The following is a 14,313-nucleotide window of genomic DNA, read 5'->3' as shown; positions in this document are numbered from 1 at the left end:
AGCCGGTGAATATGGGAGTTCAAGTATCAATATCCCCCTTTTACAGTTTAAGAAACAGAGTTAAAACAGAACTTGTTCAAGACTTCCCAGATCATAGATTGAATTGAGGAGGTGCAATTTTACATTCTGCTCTGGTCTTCTGATTCTTAAGTCCAGAGCTCTTTTCACTTCACCCTGGGGTGCCCTAGATAAATATACAGGGGAGCCATGAACTAGACTCCCCCTTTTCATATCTCTCACCCATTTTGTCTTCTTCCATACTCCCTACCCATTTTCTCTTAGTGCCTTCAACTCCCACCCAGCTCCCAACACCCCCCCGCCAATAAGTGTTGCAGGGATGATGTCACCAGACTGGTCTTCAGTGGTATCAGCCTCATGGATCTGGTTGTCAAACCACATATGGGCCACAGTCATCCGGTTCTGGGTCAGGGTGCCTGTCTTGTCTGAGCAGATGGTGGAGGTGGAACCCAAGGTCTCCACTGCTTCAAGGTTCTTCACCAAGCAGTTCTTTCTGGCCATCCGCTTGGCTGTCAGAGTGAGACACACCTGGAGGGATGGGGTACAGTAGGGGTAGAGAGAAGATAAGAAAACAAAAAAGAATTAGGTCTGGTGCTAGGAAGGGCTATCCATGATTATGACTGAAACCATGGTCTTTTTGTTATCATGGCATGGTCCCTATTCCATTTTTAACCCTACCACTGACTTTCATTTATCAACAAATTTATTCAGTAAATGTTACTGAGCACCTACCAAGAGATACAAAGATACATAACCCACAGACTCTGCCTTCTATAAGCCAACACTCTAAATGAGTCTAAGTAAAACACAAATGCACCTCAGAATTGTGAGGTAGTGTCCTGTGGGGGCACATACACAGATTTGTGATCTTAAATGATAGAATTGTAATCTATTTACAATCCATTCACCTACTGTGTGACTCTTGACCATACTTTTACATAAATCCTCCACCAGGCACACAGAAATTAATTGTCATTAATACATTGTAGCCTATTCGGGTCCAGCATAAAACTCTTCACTACCTTCTGGGTTTTCTATAATTTTCATTTCTTAAAATCTGTGGTATTATTTATAGTTACATAACTTCAGTGGAAAAATATTCACATTTTAACAAAAATGAATTTTGCTTCAAGAGGCTTGGGATCATTGAAAGACTTACACAATTTTCCAAATATAATCTTTCCTTTTTTCTATTCAATTCTGGTTCTAGTTTTTTTTTTTTTTATGTTGTTTACCATTTTTATCCAAGATACATACACTGATGAACTAGTTTTATGGGCTCAATCAACTGCATGTCCTAATCTGGACAACAGGCAGTTCTTGTTTACTTAATTTCTTCTGTGGAAGGTTATAACAAACTTTTTAAATGATTATGGATATCATTAAAGAGGCTCTGTAATTTGACAGAATCTGATATGGTCAGCATGATGTGATCTTAAAATAGGATCAGCTCTAGCTCCTTTTCTCCACGACAATTTTGTGGCATAGTTTGGAGAGGGTTGAATCTCAGAGACAGGGAGTTTGAGTCATGCCTGAGACATTTACTAGTTGTAAGACTCTGGGCAAGCTACTTTACCATTTTCTGATTCAGTTTCATCATCTGTAAAATAGGAATAGTGATAACATACACTTCACAAGGTTATTGTTAGAATCAAATGAAATAACCTTTGTGCTTTGCAAACCTTAAACTACTATACATATGTTACCTATTATTATCTATAAGGAATCTTTCATCACTTTAGTCTTTGTACTAAACCATGACAGTAGCAAATGTCTTTGGCAAACATATCATGTTTTATGCCTTGTTTGATGTTAATAATCAGAACCTAATGGACTCACTATCAGTAAAGGAGAAAATAACTTATTTTGACAAATGTTTTTCTTTCTCCTCCCTTTTTTTGTCTCTCAGAATCATCTGGCCTAATTGAGTTTTAATTCAAGTTTTCTGTAAGCTTATTTTTCTTCCTACTTCATGGGAGATGTTATCCTTCATATCTTCCACCATTCTTCTCTGTACAATTTTGTAAACAAGTTAATATTCTGAACTGTTGTTGCTCTTGGCTACTGTATCTCTTCTCTTGGTAAGATGACCCAGTGTTTACTGGATAAGGGGGTTTCTACAAGCTTTTGACTTCATAGTTGTGTCAACTAAAAATAGAAAAGTACCCAGGAAGGAACTTTTTCTACCAATACAGACTGGTATCTTCTCTGCAAGAGTTGAGAAAAGAACTGAGAAATTAAATGATTTGCCCAGGATCATATAGATGGTTTTTATCAGTCATGAAACTTGAACCTCCTGGCTTCCTGATTTTGAGGTCAGCTTTCTCTCCCCTCTTCCATACTACTCATTAAATTTTTGTAGGAAATGGTGTTAGTCCACGTCAATATATGTACCTTTATGTCTATCTCATTTAAGTAGATCAGGTAGGTCAGGTTGGAACTGTTTTGGTTTCTGGTAATAATTTCTTCCCGTTTTTATTCTTTCTTTTAATTAGGCATTGATTAAAAAAAATCTTTGCTCTAACCATCAGTGGTTTGATAGTATATGAACAATTGACTCAGAAATGACTTACACAGGCAGAAGTTTTCTATCTTAAAATACAGTCAATTTTATTTTTTTTAAAGTGTCTCTTTTAAGTTTGCCTCCTGACTATCATCTTGATTAAAGTAGTAGTCTTGATATTTAGCTATAAGATTTCTATGTAGTTCATAATTTCTTGATCTATTGCTGCTGTTTTCCAACACATTTTTCCAATCCTGTCATATATTCACGTTTGCTTTGAAGTCATTAAGTATTAAATATTCTGAGCACCATATTCCCAACAGCCTAATTGACATTTCCACCAGGATGTCCTGCCAGAACCTGAAATTCAATGTATTTAAAACCAAACCTAAAATTTCCAAGGCAAGTTTCCTTCCTTATATCCCAAATTTTGTGAATGATACCACCATTTTCTAAGTTATCCCGGTTGGAACTTTAGAGTCACCACTGAATTATTTCAATTCCTTGCCCTCATAACCAATCAGATGCAATGCCCTTTTGTTTCTACATGTGAAATGTCTTTCATATGTTTTTTCTTTCCTATTTTTACTGCTGTCATCCTAGTTGAGATCCTTATTGCCTTTCCCCTGAACTATTAAACTAGACTCTTAATTAGTCAAAAGGTAGTATGGTATAGTAGAAAGTATACTGATTTTGAAAGTAAAAGATCTGGGTAAAAATCCTGATTCCATTTCTTTATTTTTCTAGTAAAATAAAGAATCTTCAGCAAAATGAAGAGGTTATAATACTTTCTAAGTCTCTTTCAGTCCTATATCTTTGATTTGAGTTTCCTTGCCTGTAGATTATTCCTCTGTAATTCATCTCACACAACACTGTCAAAATATCACATCCCTCTACTGTTCTAAAATCTCCAGAGGTTTTCCATTGCCATTGGACTGAATGAAGTCTAAACTATTTATGAAATGTAACTCATTCTGTCATTCCAACATTATTTTCCATTACTCCAAGAAGCTACCATCTCTAAGAAAGATTCAATCTTTCTCTTTTCTGTACCTTATAACATTTTGTGTTTTATAACCTATAACCTGGAAGTTCTGCTCCCAGATCTTATCATTCTGTGGAAGGTGACATTGGATTCTCAAAGTCTATACCAGTAGAATAGCTCTTGCCAAGGAAAGCTCTCAAGTATGAGTGCATCTATAGACTATCTTTGCTAACCAAGAACCAACGTAGCTAAGTTTGGAAAGACTCATCCTCAGGTTGATTCTATACCGCCTCAATATCTTAGCCAGTTTTATCAGTCATTTTTCAATTGTATCTGACTTCTTATGAACCCATTCTTGGCAAAGATACTGTGATAGGTTTGCCATTTCCTTCTCCAATTCATTTTCAGATGAGGAAATTGAAGGAAACGGGAGAACAAATCTTTCTGGCTCTAGATATAGTCATATAGGATCATAGATCTATAGCTGGGAGATCTCAGAGACCATCTAGTCAAGCCCCTTCACTTTACAAATGAAGAAACTAAAATCCAGGAAAATTGTGGGACTTGTCCAAGTTCATAGAGGAAATAAGGGTGAGATTTAAACTCAGGGATCCTAGAGTCAGTATTCTTTTCATTGCACATTGTTACTTCTCTGCTCCTAAAGTGATTGTATTCTGTATTGGTAGTGGGAACACAGATGAAATCAGGGTTACTTTAAGTATCAAAGATGGGTAGCACATCCATATGTCTTGTACTGTACTTATTTGTGTGCTTTGTCTTATTTTTTCTACTAGATCATAAGATCCTCAAGGCTTTGACCTGCATTTTGTCTTATTAATACTTAATTCTCCTGCATCACCTGATACATTAGATGCATGTAGAATGAGAATCAGGTTCTCAAGTTAGAAGGAGTAAGAATAGAAAGGAAAGATGAGACATTGGCAACTTGTTGGATGTGGGAATAAGAGAAAGATGAATCAAAAATGAGTTTGTGAGGAAAATGTTACTATTGAAAAAACAAGGGAAGCTGGAAACAGGCACTGGTTTTAGTGAGAAGATAACTCAGTTTTATATGTTTTGAAATGAAGTGATTATGGGGACATCTAAATGGAAATGTTTGGTAGATAGGTAGATATTAGCTTTGTAATTCTGGAAAGAGGTCTAGTATAGATAGGAGATTTGGAATTCATGTACATGCTGGTAAAACTAAAAACAAAGAAACCTAGATTTTTTAAAACAGTAAAGAGAAGAGATTTTAAAGAGAAAACCTTAGAGAAGACCCACCTTCCCCTCCCTACCCCTGGGTTCCTAGATGTTCTAGATTCTCCTAGGTGGTAGGAGAAGGAAGAAGAGCCATGAAGGAGAGAGAGGGAAAAAAGAGAAATAAGATAGGGTAGTATCCTAGAGGCCAAGGCAGAGTGTTTTAAGAAGGGATGGAAATGTTGGTATCACATGTCACGGACAAGTCAAGAAGGGTGAGAAAAGGCTGATGGATTTGGTGATTAGGTCATTGGTGACCTTTGAGAGAATAGTTTCAGTGGAAGCTGAGAGTTCAGGAATGAGTAATGAGAAAATGGGCGCTATATGTATAGCTCCTGAATTCCAAAAGATTTGTAGGAAGGCTAAGGGCACAGAGTGGATTAACAGTTCCCCTATCCCTAAACTCCTTTTGGAGTGAATGAATATGTGGGTCTGTAAGGGGTATTTCTGCCTCAGCTCCTCAGCACACATTTTCTTTATCCCCCTTTCCATCAGCTCACCCTAATAATAGATTTCACAGATTTTCGGATGAGTAATTACAACTAGATATTCAGTTGTCATTCTATAGTGCTCAGACATCAGCTCTTTTCTTTGCTTTTCAAGGTGTGAACCAGGAGGCTTAGGTCAAGGCTGGGAAAAGGGGAGAATGAGAGTAGATATCCCCATAATGTGATCCAGAAAGTAAAAGCTGGGGGTTACTGGATTTCTGGGACCGACATCGCCTTAGAATTTCTCCTTGCTCCTTCTGTAGTATTAAAGTAACACTTCCTCTGATTCTGGGCCTTGAACCTACAGTTTCAAAAATCTGGATCTTTCTCTTTAGACTTCAGGCTTACTTGGAGGTCAAAGTGACTTCACAGTGTCTCTAGCATGGCTGCTATAGCCCAGCATTGGAAGTGACAGATTACAGCAGCAGATGGACCCTTCACTTCAGGCTCCCTCCATTCAACTTAATCTAAATTATTTGTAGGTGGATCTTTCTGGCTGTTGTTCTATTTTTAATCCATCTCTAATGGTCTGGGCCCAATTTGAAAGTTTTAGAACACCTGCATTTGGGCTCTGCTTCCACGACTTACTAATTATGTAGCTATGAATTAACCACTTAACCTTTGAGTCTTAGTAGCCTCATAAAAAGAACCATTAATCAATTGAACAGTTATTAAGTGCCAGGCACTGTGGGATACAGGCATGAGAGATATAAATACAAAACGAGAATGATAATAATGATGGTGAGAAATTAAATAGCAATGAGGTGCCATATCTCACATTTCTATAGTGATGGATGATTTAAATGCATTTTACTTATATCTTCTAATTTGATCTTTATCCACAAACCTCTGAGGGAATGAGGAGTTGTTGTTTTTTAAAATCCCTCTTTTAAGGATAAAGACACAGATTTAGGAACATTAAATGAATTTTCCAAGGGCCATGCAGGTCATAAATTGCCAGAGTAAAATTCTAGTATCAATCTTGGGGATGAAAGCAGCAACCATCACATTGTGTATGTATATTTTTAGCTCACTTTAATATAGAACTTTTAGGTTTGCAGTATGCTTTCTTCATAACAACCCTGTGTTAGTAGTATAAATGTTCTTATGTTCTTTTTCTAGGTGAGGTTCAGAGCACAAAGTAATTTGCCCATGTTTACACAGCTAGTAATTATCAGAGGCTAGATCTAAACTCAGCTGTATCTAAATCCTAGATTTTTTCTACTGTACAAAATAAATACAAGATGGTAAAGTAGATAGAGTACTGAACTTGGACTCACAAAGTCTTGATCTTAGCTATGTGATTCTGGGCAAGTCATTTCATCTCTACTAGCTTCAGTTTCCTCAACTATAAAATGGGGATCACAATAGCATTCTCTTCCCAGGACTGTTGTGAGGCTCAAATAAAACAATAATTGGGCTCAGCATAGTGCCTAGCTTGGTATATAGTAAGTGGTTAATAAATGCTTATTCCCTGCCTCTGGAAAAAGGTAAGGAGGGAGGTATTAGCCATTTTATAAATAAGGAAAAAGTCTCAGAGAGGAATATTGGATTTCTAACTGAAAATCAAATATGCTTTTCCCAATGCTGTACTGTCTCTCCCTTTTTAAACAATAATTTGTGAGGTAAAATGCAAACTTCTGCTTTATCAGGTTCTCCTGGATCAGGTACCAGAAAGAATTTCTGTTCAAGTCAAATAAACAATGGCTCACAAAGCAATATGAGTAAGATACCCATCATTATCAATAAAATGTCCACCCCGTCCCTGTTCATACTTCTGTCCCTTCCCAGTCCTGCCCACTCACAGTGACAGTAGCCAGAAGTCCCTCGGGCACATTGGCCACAATGATGCCAATGAGGAAGATGACAGCCTCCAACCAGCTGTAGCCCAGGATGAGGGAGAGCACAAAGAAGGAGACACCGAGGAAGACGGCCACTCCAGTGATCAGCTGGATGAAGTGCTCGATCTCCATGGCAATGGGTGTGCGACCAACCTCCAGACCCGAGGCCAGGGTGGCAATGCGGCCCATCACCGTCCGGTCACCTGTAGCTATCACGATACCCCGGGCTGTGCCTGTAAAACAAGGAGACACCTGGATCAGACCATGAAGGCACCATATGAGGGCCATCTTACTAAGGATGTTACTCAGAGACCAAAAAAAAAAAAAATCTAAATGAATATTAGGGTTAGAAGGAACTTAGAAATCAAAGGTCCAGAACCAGGAGAACATCATATGCAGCAATAGCAAGATTATGTGATCATCAACTATGACAGATCTTTTACCTTTTCTCAGCAATGAGGAGATCCATGACAATTCCAGTAGACTTGAGATAGAAAATATCATCCGCATTCAGAGAGAGAACTATGGACACTGAATATAGATTTTCACTTTTTGTTTTTGTCTATTTGCCTTTTGTTGTGCTTTTTTTTCTTTTGTTCTGATTGTTCTTTCACAACATGAAAAATATGGAAATATGGTTTAAAAAAAGAAAAAAATAATAACTACTCCAATCATTTAACAGTTGAAGAAGCTGAAGGGAAGTGACTTCCATTGGACCAGACAGCGAGTCAGTGACAGTGTTGAGATTAGAATCCAGGTCTCCTGCCTTCTATTACAGAGACCTTTCTGCAATAGCTTCCTTTTTGTTTTGGGGGTAATCTTAGGTCACAATTGAATTCAGGTCCTTCTGATTCTAGGGCTGGTGCTCTATCCACTGCACCTCCACAGCTAGCTGTTCCTCATTATATTTTCTTAAGGGAGTTGTAGCCACTTTGCTGCCAATTAGTGAGGTCAGGTAGATGGGAAGTATACCCCACTCCTGCCCCATTAATCAATCACTCTGCAGAAAGGTACTGGGTGGATTAGGATATCTCTTGAGTCCCTTCCAATTCTGAGCATCTATGATGCTGATATTGCCCAGCTCCTCTTAGCTAAATTCGGTATAGCCCCCTCTCACATTTTTTCTGGCTCCTATGAAGAAATGTTGCAAATAATGGAAAGTTGTGAATTATAGATTTTTTTTAAAAGTTAAGTTTGTGGGACAGCTAGGTGGCGCAGTGAATAGAGCACCAGCCCTGAAGTCAGGAGGACCAGAGGTGGTCTTGGACATTTAACACTTCCTGGCTGTGTGATCCTGGGCAAGTCACTTAATCCCAAATGCCTCAGGGAAAAAAAAGTTAAGCTTGGACATTGATTATAACAATAATAACAGAACGACAATGGCAGCAGTGATTATTATGGATATTCTTCAAACCTCAGACTAAAAAAGATCTTGCTGTTGGAAGTCAGCCACTAGGTACTAAGAATTCAGTAGATGGATATCTACAAGTCTTTGCCTGTTCTTCCAAGCCAGAGTTTTAAGGAATATTTTGCCAAGCTTCTTTTTTTTTTGAAAAACAAAAACAAAAAACAAATAAGCTCAAACTATGGGAGACCTGATGCAAATGGTAAAAACTCAATGTATTAATATAGGGTATTAACAATGTCTGGGGGAGAAGGAATAGATTGAGAAAAAATGCAAATTGTATTAATAAAGGTCATCATCGTAATTCTGGCTTCTTCAAGATAGCAGCATACTGGAGAGAGACTCCAAATCTAAATATATTCTATATAATGTTTCTTAACTCACATTGCCTTGAAATAAAATTGTTGATATATTGTGGTCCAAGAGTTATAGACCCGGCTTTAATGTTGTTCAACCAATTAGTTGCCCCTACATAAAATTTATAACATGGCTCTTTTGAAACTCATTGCTCCCTGTAACAGTTTTGCCTAATACTGTGTTTTGCAAAATCAATTAGTGATGTTTACTATAAGCAGAAGTTGTGTTACAGTGGAAAGAGAATATAGTCAAAATATAGTCTGAGTTCGTATCCTACTTCCCTAACTCACTATGTGAACTTGGGAGTTATTTCGTTTCCTCATCTATAAGATGATGGGAAAGAGAAAACAGTAATTTCTAAGGTTCTTCCTGCTTTATAATAATAATAGCTAGCATTTATAGTGTTTTAAGGTTTGTGAAGTATTTTACAAATGTCATTTAACTTGATTCTTACAAAGATACTGAAAAGCAGATGCTATTTTTATACCCTTTTTACAGATGAGGAAATTGAGGTTAAGTGTCTTTGTCCAGTATCAAACAGCTAGCTGAATTTTGAGGCCAAATTTGAAGTCTTTTTGACTCCAAATACAGTCTCTAATCACTATACAACTTAATTGCCAATAAGACTATGAGCTCCAGGTATCTTTATGAAATATATGGATCAGGAAAGAATTATGTGCCACAGAATTTTACTTTTAAGAGTCCCCAAATCCAGTCATTTTCCTTCTGCAACCTCTTCCTCCCATACCTTCAATTTCTTCCTAGAGTTTATCTGCCTTCTTATCACACTGGAATGAAAAGAACTGGATGACCCTGAGGTCACAAAATTCCCGCGGTGGGCTAGGCCCAGATGTCCTCTGGGGCTTTCAGGTAACAGCTGATCTAGGCTGGGAGCACAGAATTTATCCGGATTTATATCATATCTGATATCTCCGGAGGAGCTTTAGATTTTAGAGTCAGGAGACCTGTGTTTAAAGCCTGGCTCAGCTACTACTTACAAAATGTATGATCTTGAATAGGCTCTTTCCCTGTCTGACTTTCAATTTCTTCAGGTGTGAAATAAGGGGGTTAGATGTGATGATCTCTCAAGTTTTTCTAAATCTTATAATTTTTCATCCCAAGTATGGAATTAACACAACCTGTCCATCTACACCAGACTGTGGTTTCTTTGGGCTGGGAAGAGCAGGTAGGATTTGGCAACTAATTTGGATAAAGCTGAGAAATGATGCAGAGCTTTCCATCTGGTACCTGAAAGGTTCCCTAAACCAATAGCTCTTCTTGCCCCTCAGGAATGGTGCTCCTCAACTATAGCTGCCTCGGACTTGATCTTATCCCTGGGATTAAGTTGGAAAGAGGTAAATACTTCTACTTTCTCTAGGACAAGGGTGAAGATTCGAGGGGATAACAGCAGAAAACCCAAGATCCCCTGGGAGATAAGTTTGGTTCTGGTCCCTGCTGCTTCTGACTTTGTTTCTGGAGGCTCTCAAAAGTCCTTAAAGGTTCGGGGTGAAAGGGAGGAGAGGAGGAGTCAGCCCTGCTCCCCTGCCTCCCAGGTGAGCCTTTCCTGCCCCCTGCTGGGTTCAACAATTGAAAGCATCCTGGGTCTTGTCTTGTGTTAACCATTCCCTCTGTAACTTTGGGCAATTCCAGTCTCACTATGTTTACTTCTTTCTGAGCTCCCCTTTAGCCTAAAGAAACCAGATTTTTCTCCTGGTCATGCTTCTGGCAAAGATGAGACTGCGGGTACCAAAAGAGACCAAGGCAATTCACATATTATTTAGTAGACTTAAATGCTGGGTCAAATCCCTATTTTATGCATTATTAGGCATTTTATTTTTCAATATCTCAGTTTTCTCTTTTGGGGGGAGGGAGGGTTAGATAAGATCAGAGACATCAAATATATGGCCCACCAGTATCCCAAAAGCATAGAATAAATTGAAATAAAATTAACAAAATAGATAAAAATAAAATAAAACAAAAATAATTACATTTTAAAATAAACTCAATAAACCTCCTGCAGAGATCCTTATGCACGAATTAGTAGTCCCCATTTCTATTTGAGTTGGACATCACTGGAATAAATGATGCCCAAGATCCTTCCCAGTTCTATTTTGAATTGGGGGAATTTCCTATTTTCTGAATTCATCCTCTAGCTCCCTTTTATATTGTATTTGATAGTTTACAAAGTACTTCCTCCCCATCAGGGAAGTGGTGAAAGTATTATCACTCCCATTTTACAGATGGCAAAACTAAGGATGCAATGTGATTCCATGGAAAGAGCACCAGAGTTAGAATCCTTGCTCTGACTGACTCAACCAAGTCATTTTACTTCTCTGGGTCTCAGTTTTCTCATCTAGAGGTAGGATCAGATGAACTCAGATCGTTTCATTTCTAAATCTTTGATTTCATGATGTTCAGAGAAGGTAAATGACTTAAGTATAATCATGTACTTGTTAAGTACTTAAAGATATAGTCAGATTTCCTGACTCAAAGATCAGCTTTAAACCAGGCTGCTATTCACCTTGCCAGCATCCCAAAGTTGTCGAGGTGCATTATTCTATATTTTTGCCTCACAGTTCTACTACTTGTAAAAGAATTATCCCAGATGAAAAGCGGGGACAGCATCACAACTGCACTCAAATCACTCTCTGGGAGGCTTTCCTTCCTTATTAGGGATCAGGGCTAGCCTCATTGATATTGGACTGAAGCTCATCTGCAAGTACTATTTATTCACTCTCCCCAGCCAGACATTTCTTAATGGAACTTCTAGGGCACTCATTCTGGCTCTGCTTCTCACCTTCCACACAGTTGGTAGAAAAGAAGCAAATATTTCGGGTCTCCAAAGGATTCTCATGAGTAAACTCAGGTGAACGGGTCTGTGGTTCTGATTCTCCTGTCAGGGATGAATTGTCCACCTGAGGATAGAGAGAGAGTGGGAAGACTCATTCAGAGAGACATACATTTAAACAGATATTGTTCACTTGTTTCAGTGGTGTCCAATTTATGGACTTTCTTGGCAAAGATCCTGGAGTGTTTTGCTGTTTTCTTCTCAAGCTCATTGTACTGATGAGGAAACTGAGGCAAGCAGGGACGTGTGACTTGCCCAAGGTCACACAGCTCTAAGTGTCTGATGCCAGATATGAACTCAGGAAGATTAGACTTTCTGACTCCAGATCCAGCATTCTATCTTGCCACCTAACTGCTTTTATTTACACAGATAAAATCCCATATTTAACTTAGTCACAGATACATATAGCCAAAGACATTTTGGAAACAGCCTTATTTGGTAGAAAGAACACTAGGTCTATAATCAGAAAATTTGTGCTTGCATTCCATTTTTCCACACTGTCTCCCTGAGAGTAGTCGAGAATAGCTCAATGTCATCTCGAAAGGAAGTCCCCTAGGGAATTGGGCTTGTTCTCCTGTGCTTGGTCTGCACTATTTAATAGCTTTATCATTGTCTTGAATAAGGCCATAAATGGCATGTTATCAAATATGATGATGAAATAAAGCTAGGAAGAACAAAAAATCACCAAGTCAGGATCCCAAAACAGTCTAGACAAGATAAGATATTGTGCCAAATCTAAGAAGAGGAAATTTCATTAGATGAAATGTAAAAGTCTTAACATTTGAGTTAAAAAATCAATTTTCTAAGTACAAAATGGGGTAAAAAAAACATTCTGAAAATGATCAGGGGGCTTAATGGATTGCAAGCTTCGTATGAGTCAGCATTATAATATAACAATCAAGGAATTGAATGAGATCATTGGCTGAATTAAGAGACCCAGGGTCAAAGCCTGAGGAGAGATGGCAAGTGCCATTATCCTATCTTGGTCAGCCTACATCTGGAGAGTTGAGTTAGCTTTTCATACCTTCCTTGACTCTGGACACTGATAAATGGGAGAGCATCCAGAGAAAAGTGACAAGATTGTAAAGGGGTCTAATGACAATAGCATAGAAAGATTATCTTGATAATCTTATAGAAGAGAAGACTTGGGAGGAATATGATAGTTGTCTTCCAGAATTTTAAGGACAGTCATCTGGAAGACGGATTAGGTTTATTATGCTACATTCCCAAGGACAAAACTAGGTTTGAGGATGAAAACTGAAGACATAAATTTAGAGTTGATATAAGGAATACTTCCTAACAATTCAAACTATCTCAAAGTGAAAAGGGCCAACCTAAGGTAGAATGGACTAGCTTAACAGGCAGTATTTACCTCTTCATTAAGAGGTCCCCAAGCAAAGGTTGGAGTATTGTAGGTACAGGTTGGACTGCATAATTCTGAGGTCTTTTCCAATTTTGGGATTCTGTTGTTAGATTCCAGGATTTGGAATTGAGAGCCCTGGATTAGAATCTTGGACTAATCGGTCTTAAAGGTCTCTTCCAGGTCTAAATTTACAATACTATGATCTTTGGGGCTGACTCTTCATATTCGCTAATATTACTATTGTTTAGCCTATATCTCACTATAGCCACTAGGCCATAGGTATTTCACTAGAATAATTTAAAATGTACTAATAGTTCATTTTGATAGTATATTTTAAAGCTTATGGAGTACTTTCTTCACAGGATTTTAAACCTTAAACAGAATTTGAAATCTATGAGGCGATTGGATTTCAAGTTTAAGACATTAACACAGGTAGAATAAACTACAGGAAGATAAAATAATCCATAGATATTCTACTTACAGGATAGTCAGCTGGATATTATTGAATGGGGTAGGATGACAGTTATCTGACATGTCCCTATTTTCTGTAATCCACTCAACTCTATATCAACATGACCATTCTCAGTCAACCAGGTGACCTTCCCACCTGCTCACCTTGCAACCATGAGAAGAGATGATCCGGAGGTCAGCAGGGACACGATCTCCACCCTTCACTTCCACCAGGTCTCCTACCACCACCTCTTCTGCATTGATCTGCATTTTCTCACCTTCTCGAACCACCAGGGCTTGCTATGGGAAGACAGTGGGGGCATTTGTACCATCCAGACCTCCATTATGTTCTTTTATTCTCTTCCTCCCATTCCTGCCTTTCCATACCCTTACCCACCTACTCTTTATCTATCTTTGGAACTTTATCATGACTTGAATAGATGGTGGGGCTTCCTCTTATGGGAGAGCAGAAAAAACAAGGAAGGAATCATATCCCTCAGAAACTCATGTCTCTAATCCTAAATCCAACCCTGTCATCTACCTGTGGCACCATGTTCTTGAAGGAATCCATGATTTTGGAGCTCTTGGCCTCCTGGTAGTAGGAGAAACAGCCAGTGACAATGACCACAGCTGCCAGGACCACACCCAGGTATAGCTGGAGGAAGGAAAAAAATATTAATTTAATTCCTACCTGTTCCCAGGAAAAGCAGCTGGTCCAGGATAGGAGTGGAATATAATCATCTTACGCAAAACTTAAGATTTCTGATTCTGGGGGTTTGTTGGAGGCAGCTTGGA

General features: G+C 38.4%; 1 protein-coding gene across 1 annotated transcript in view; it reads right to left on the bottom strand.

Moving 5' to 3' along the window:
- The window catches only part of ATP1A2 (ATPase Na+/K+ transporting subunit alpha 2), a 43,864-nt gene that overhangs the window by 22,305 nt on the left and 7,246 nt on the right, over positions 1-14,313 (bottom strand). The window contains exons 5-9 of the mRNA XM_003767858.4: positions 14,060-14,173; positions 13,684-13,818; positions 11,655-11,772; positions 7,060-7,328; positions 348-546 (exon numbers count right to left, since the gene is read on the bottom strand). Coding sequence (XP_003767906.1) covers positions 348-546; positions 7,060-7,328; positions 11,655-11,772; positions 13,684-13,818; positions 14,060-14,173 — 835 coding nt within the window. The remainder of the gene's footprint in view (positions 1-347; positions 547-7,059; positions 7,329-11,654; positions 11,773-13,683; positions 13,819-14,059; positions 14,174-14,313) is intronic.

Source organism: Sarcophilus harrisii, chromosome 4, assembly GCF_902635505.1.
Source record: "Sarcophilus harrisii chromosome 4, mSarHar1.11, whole genome shotgun sequence".
In the NCBI taxonomy this organism is placed as follows: domain Eukaryota; kingdom Metazoa; phylum Chordata; class Mammalia; order Dasyuromorphia; family Dasyuridae; genus Sarcophilus; species Sarcophilus harrisii.
The sequence above is the reverse complement of the archived record's forward strand: the minus strand, read 5'-3'. Positions and strand labels throughout refer to the sequence as shown.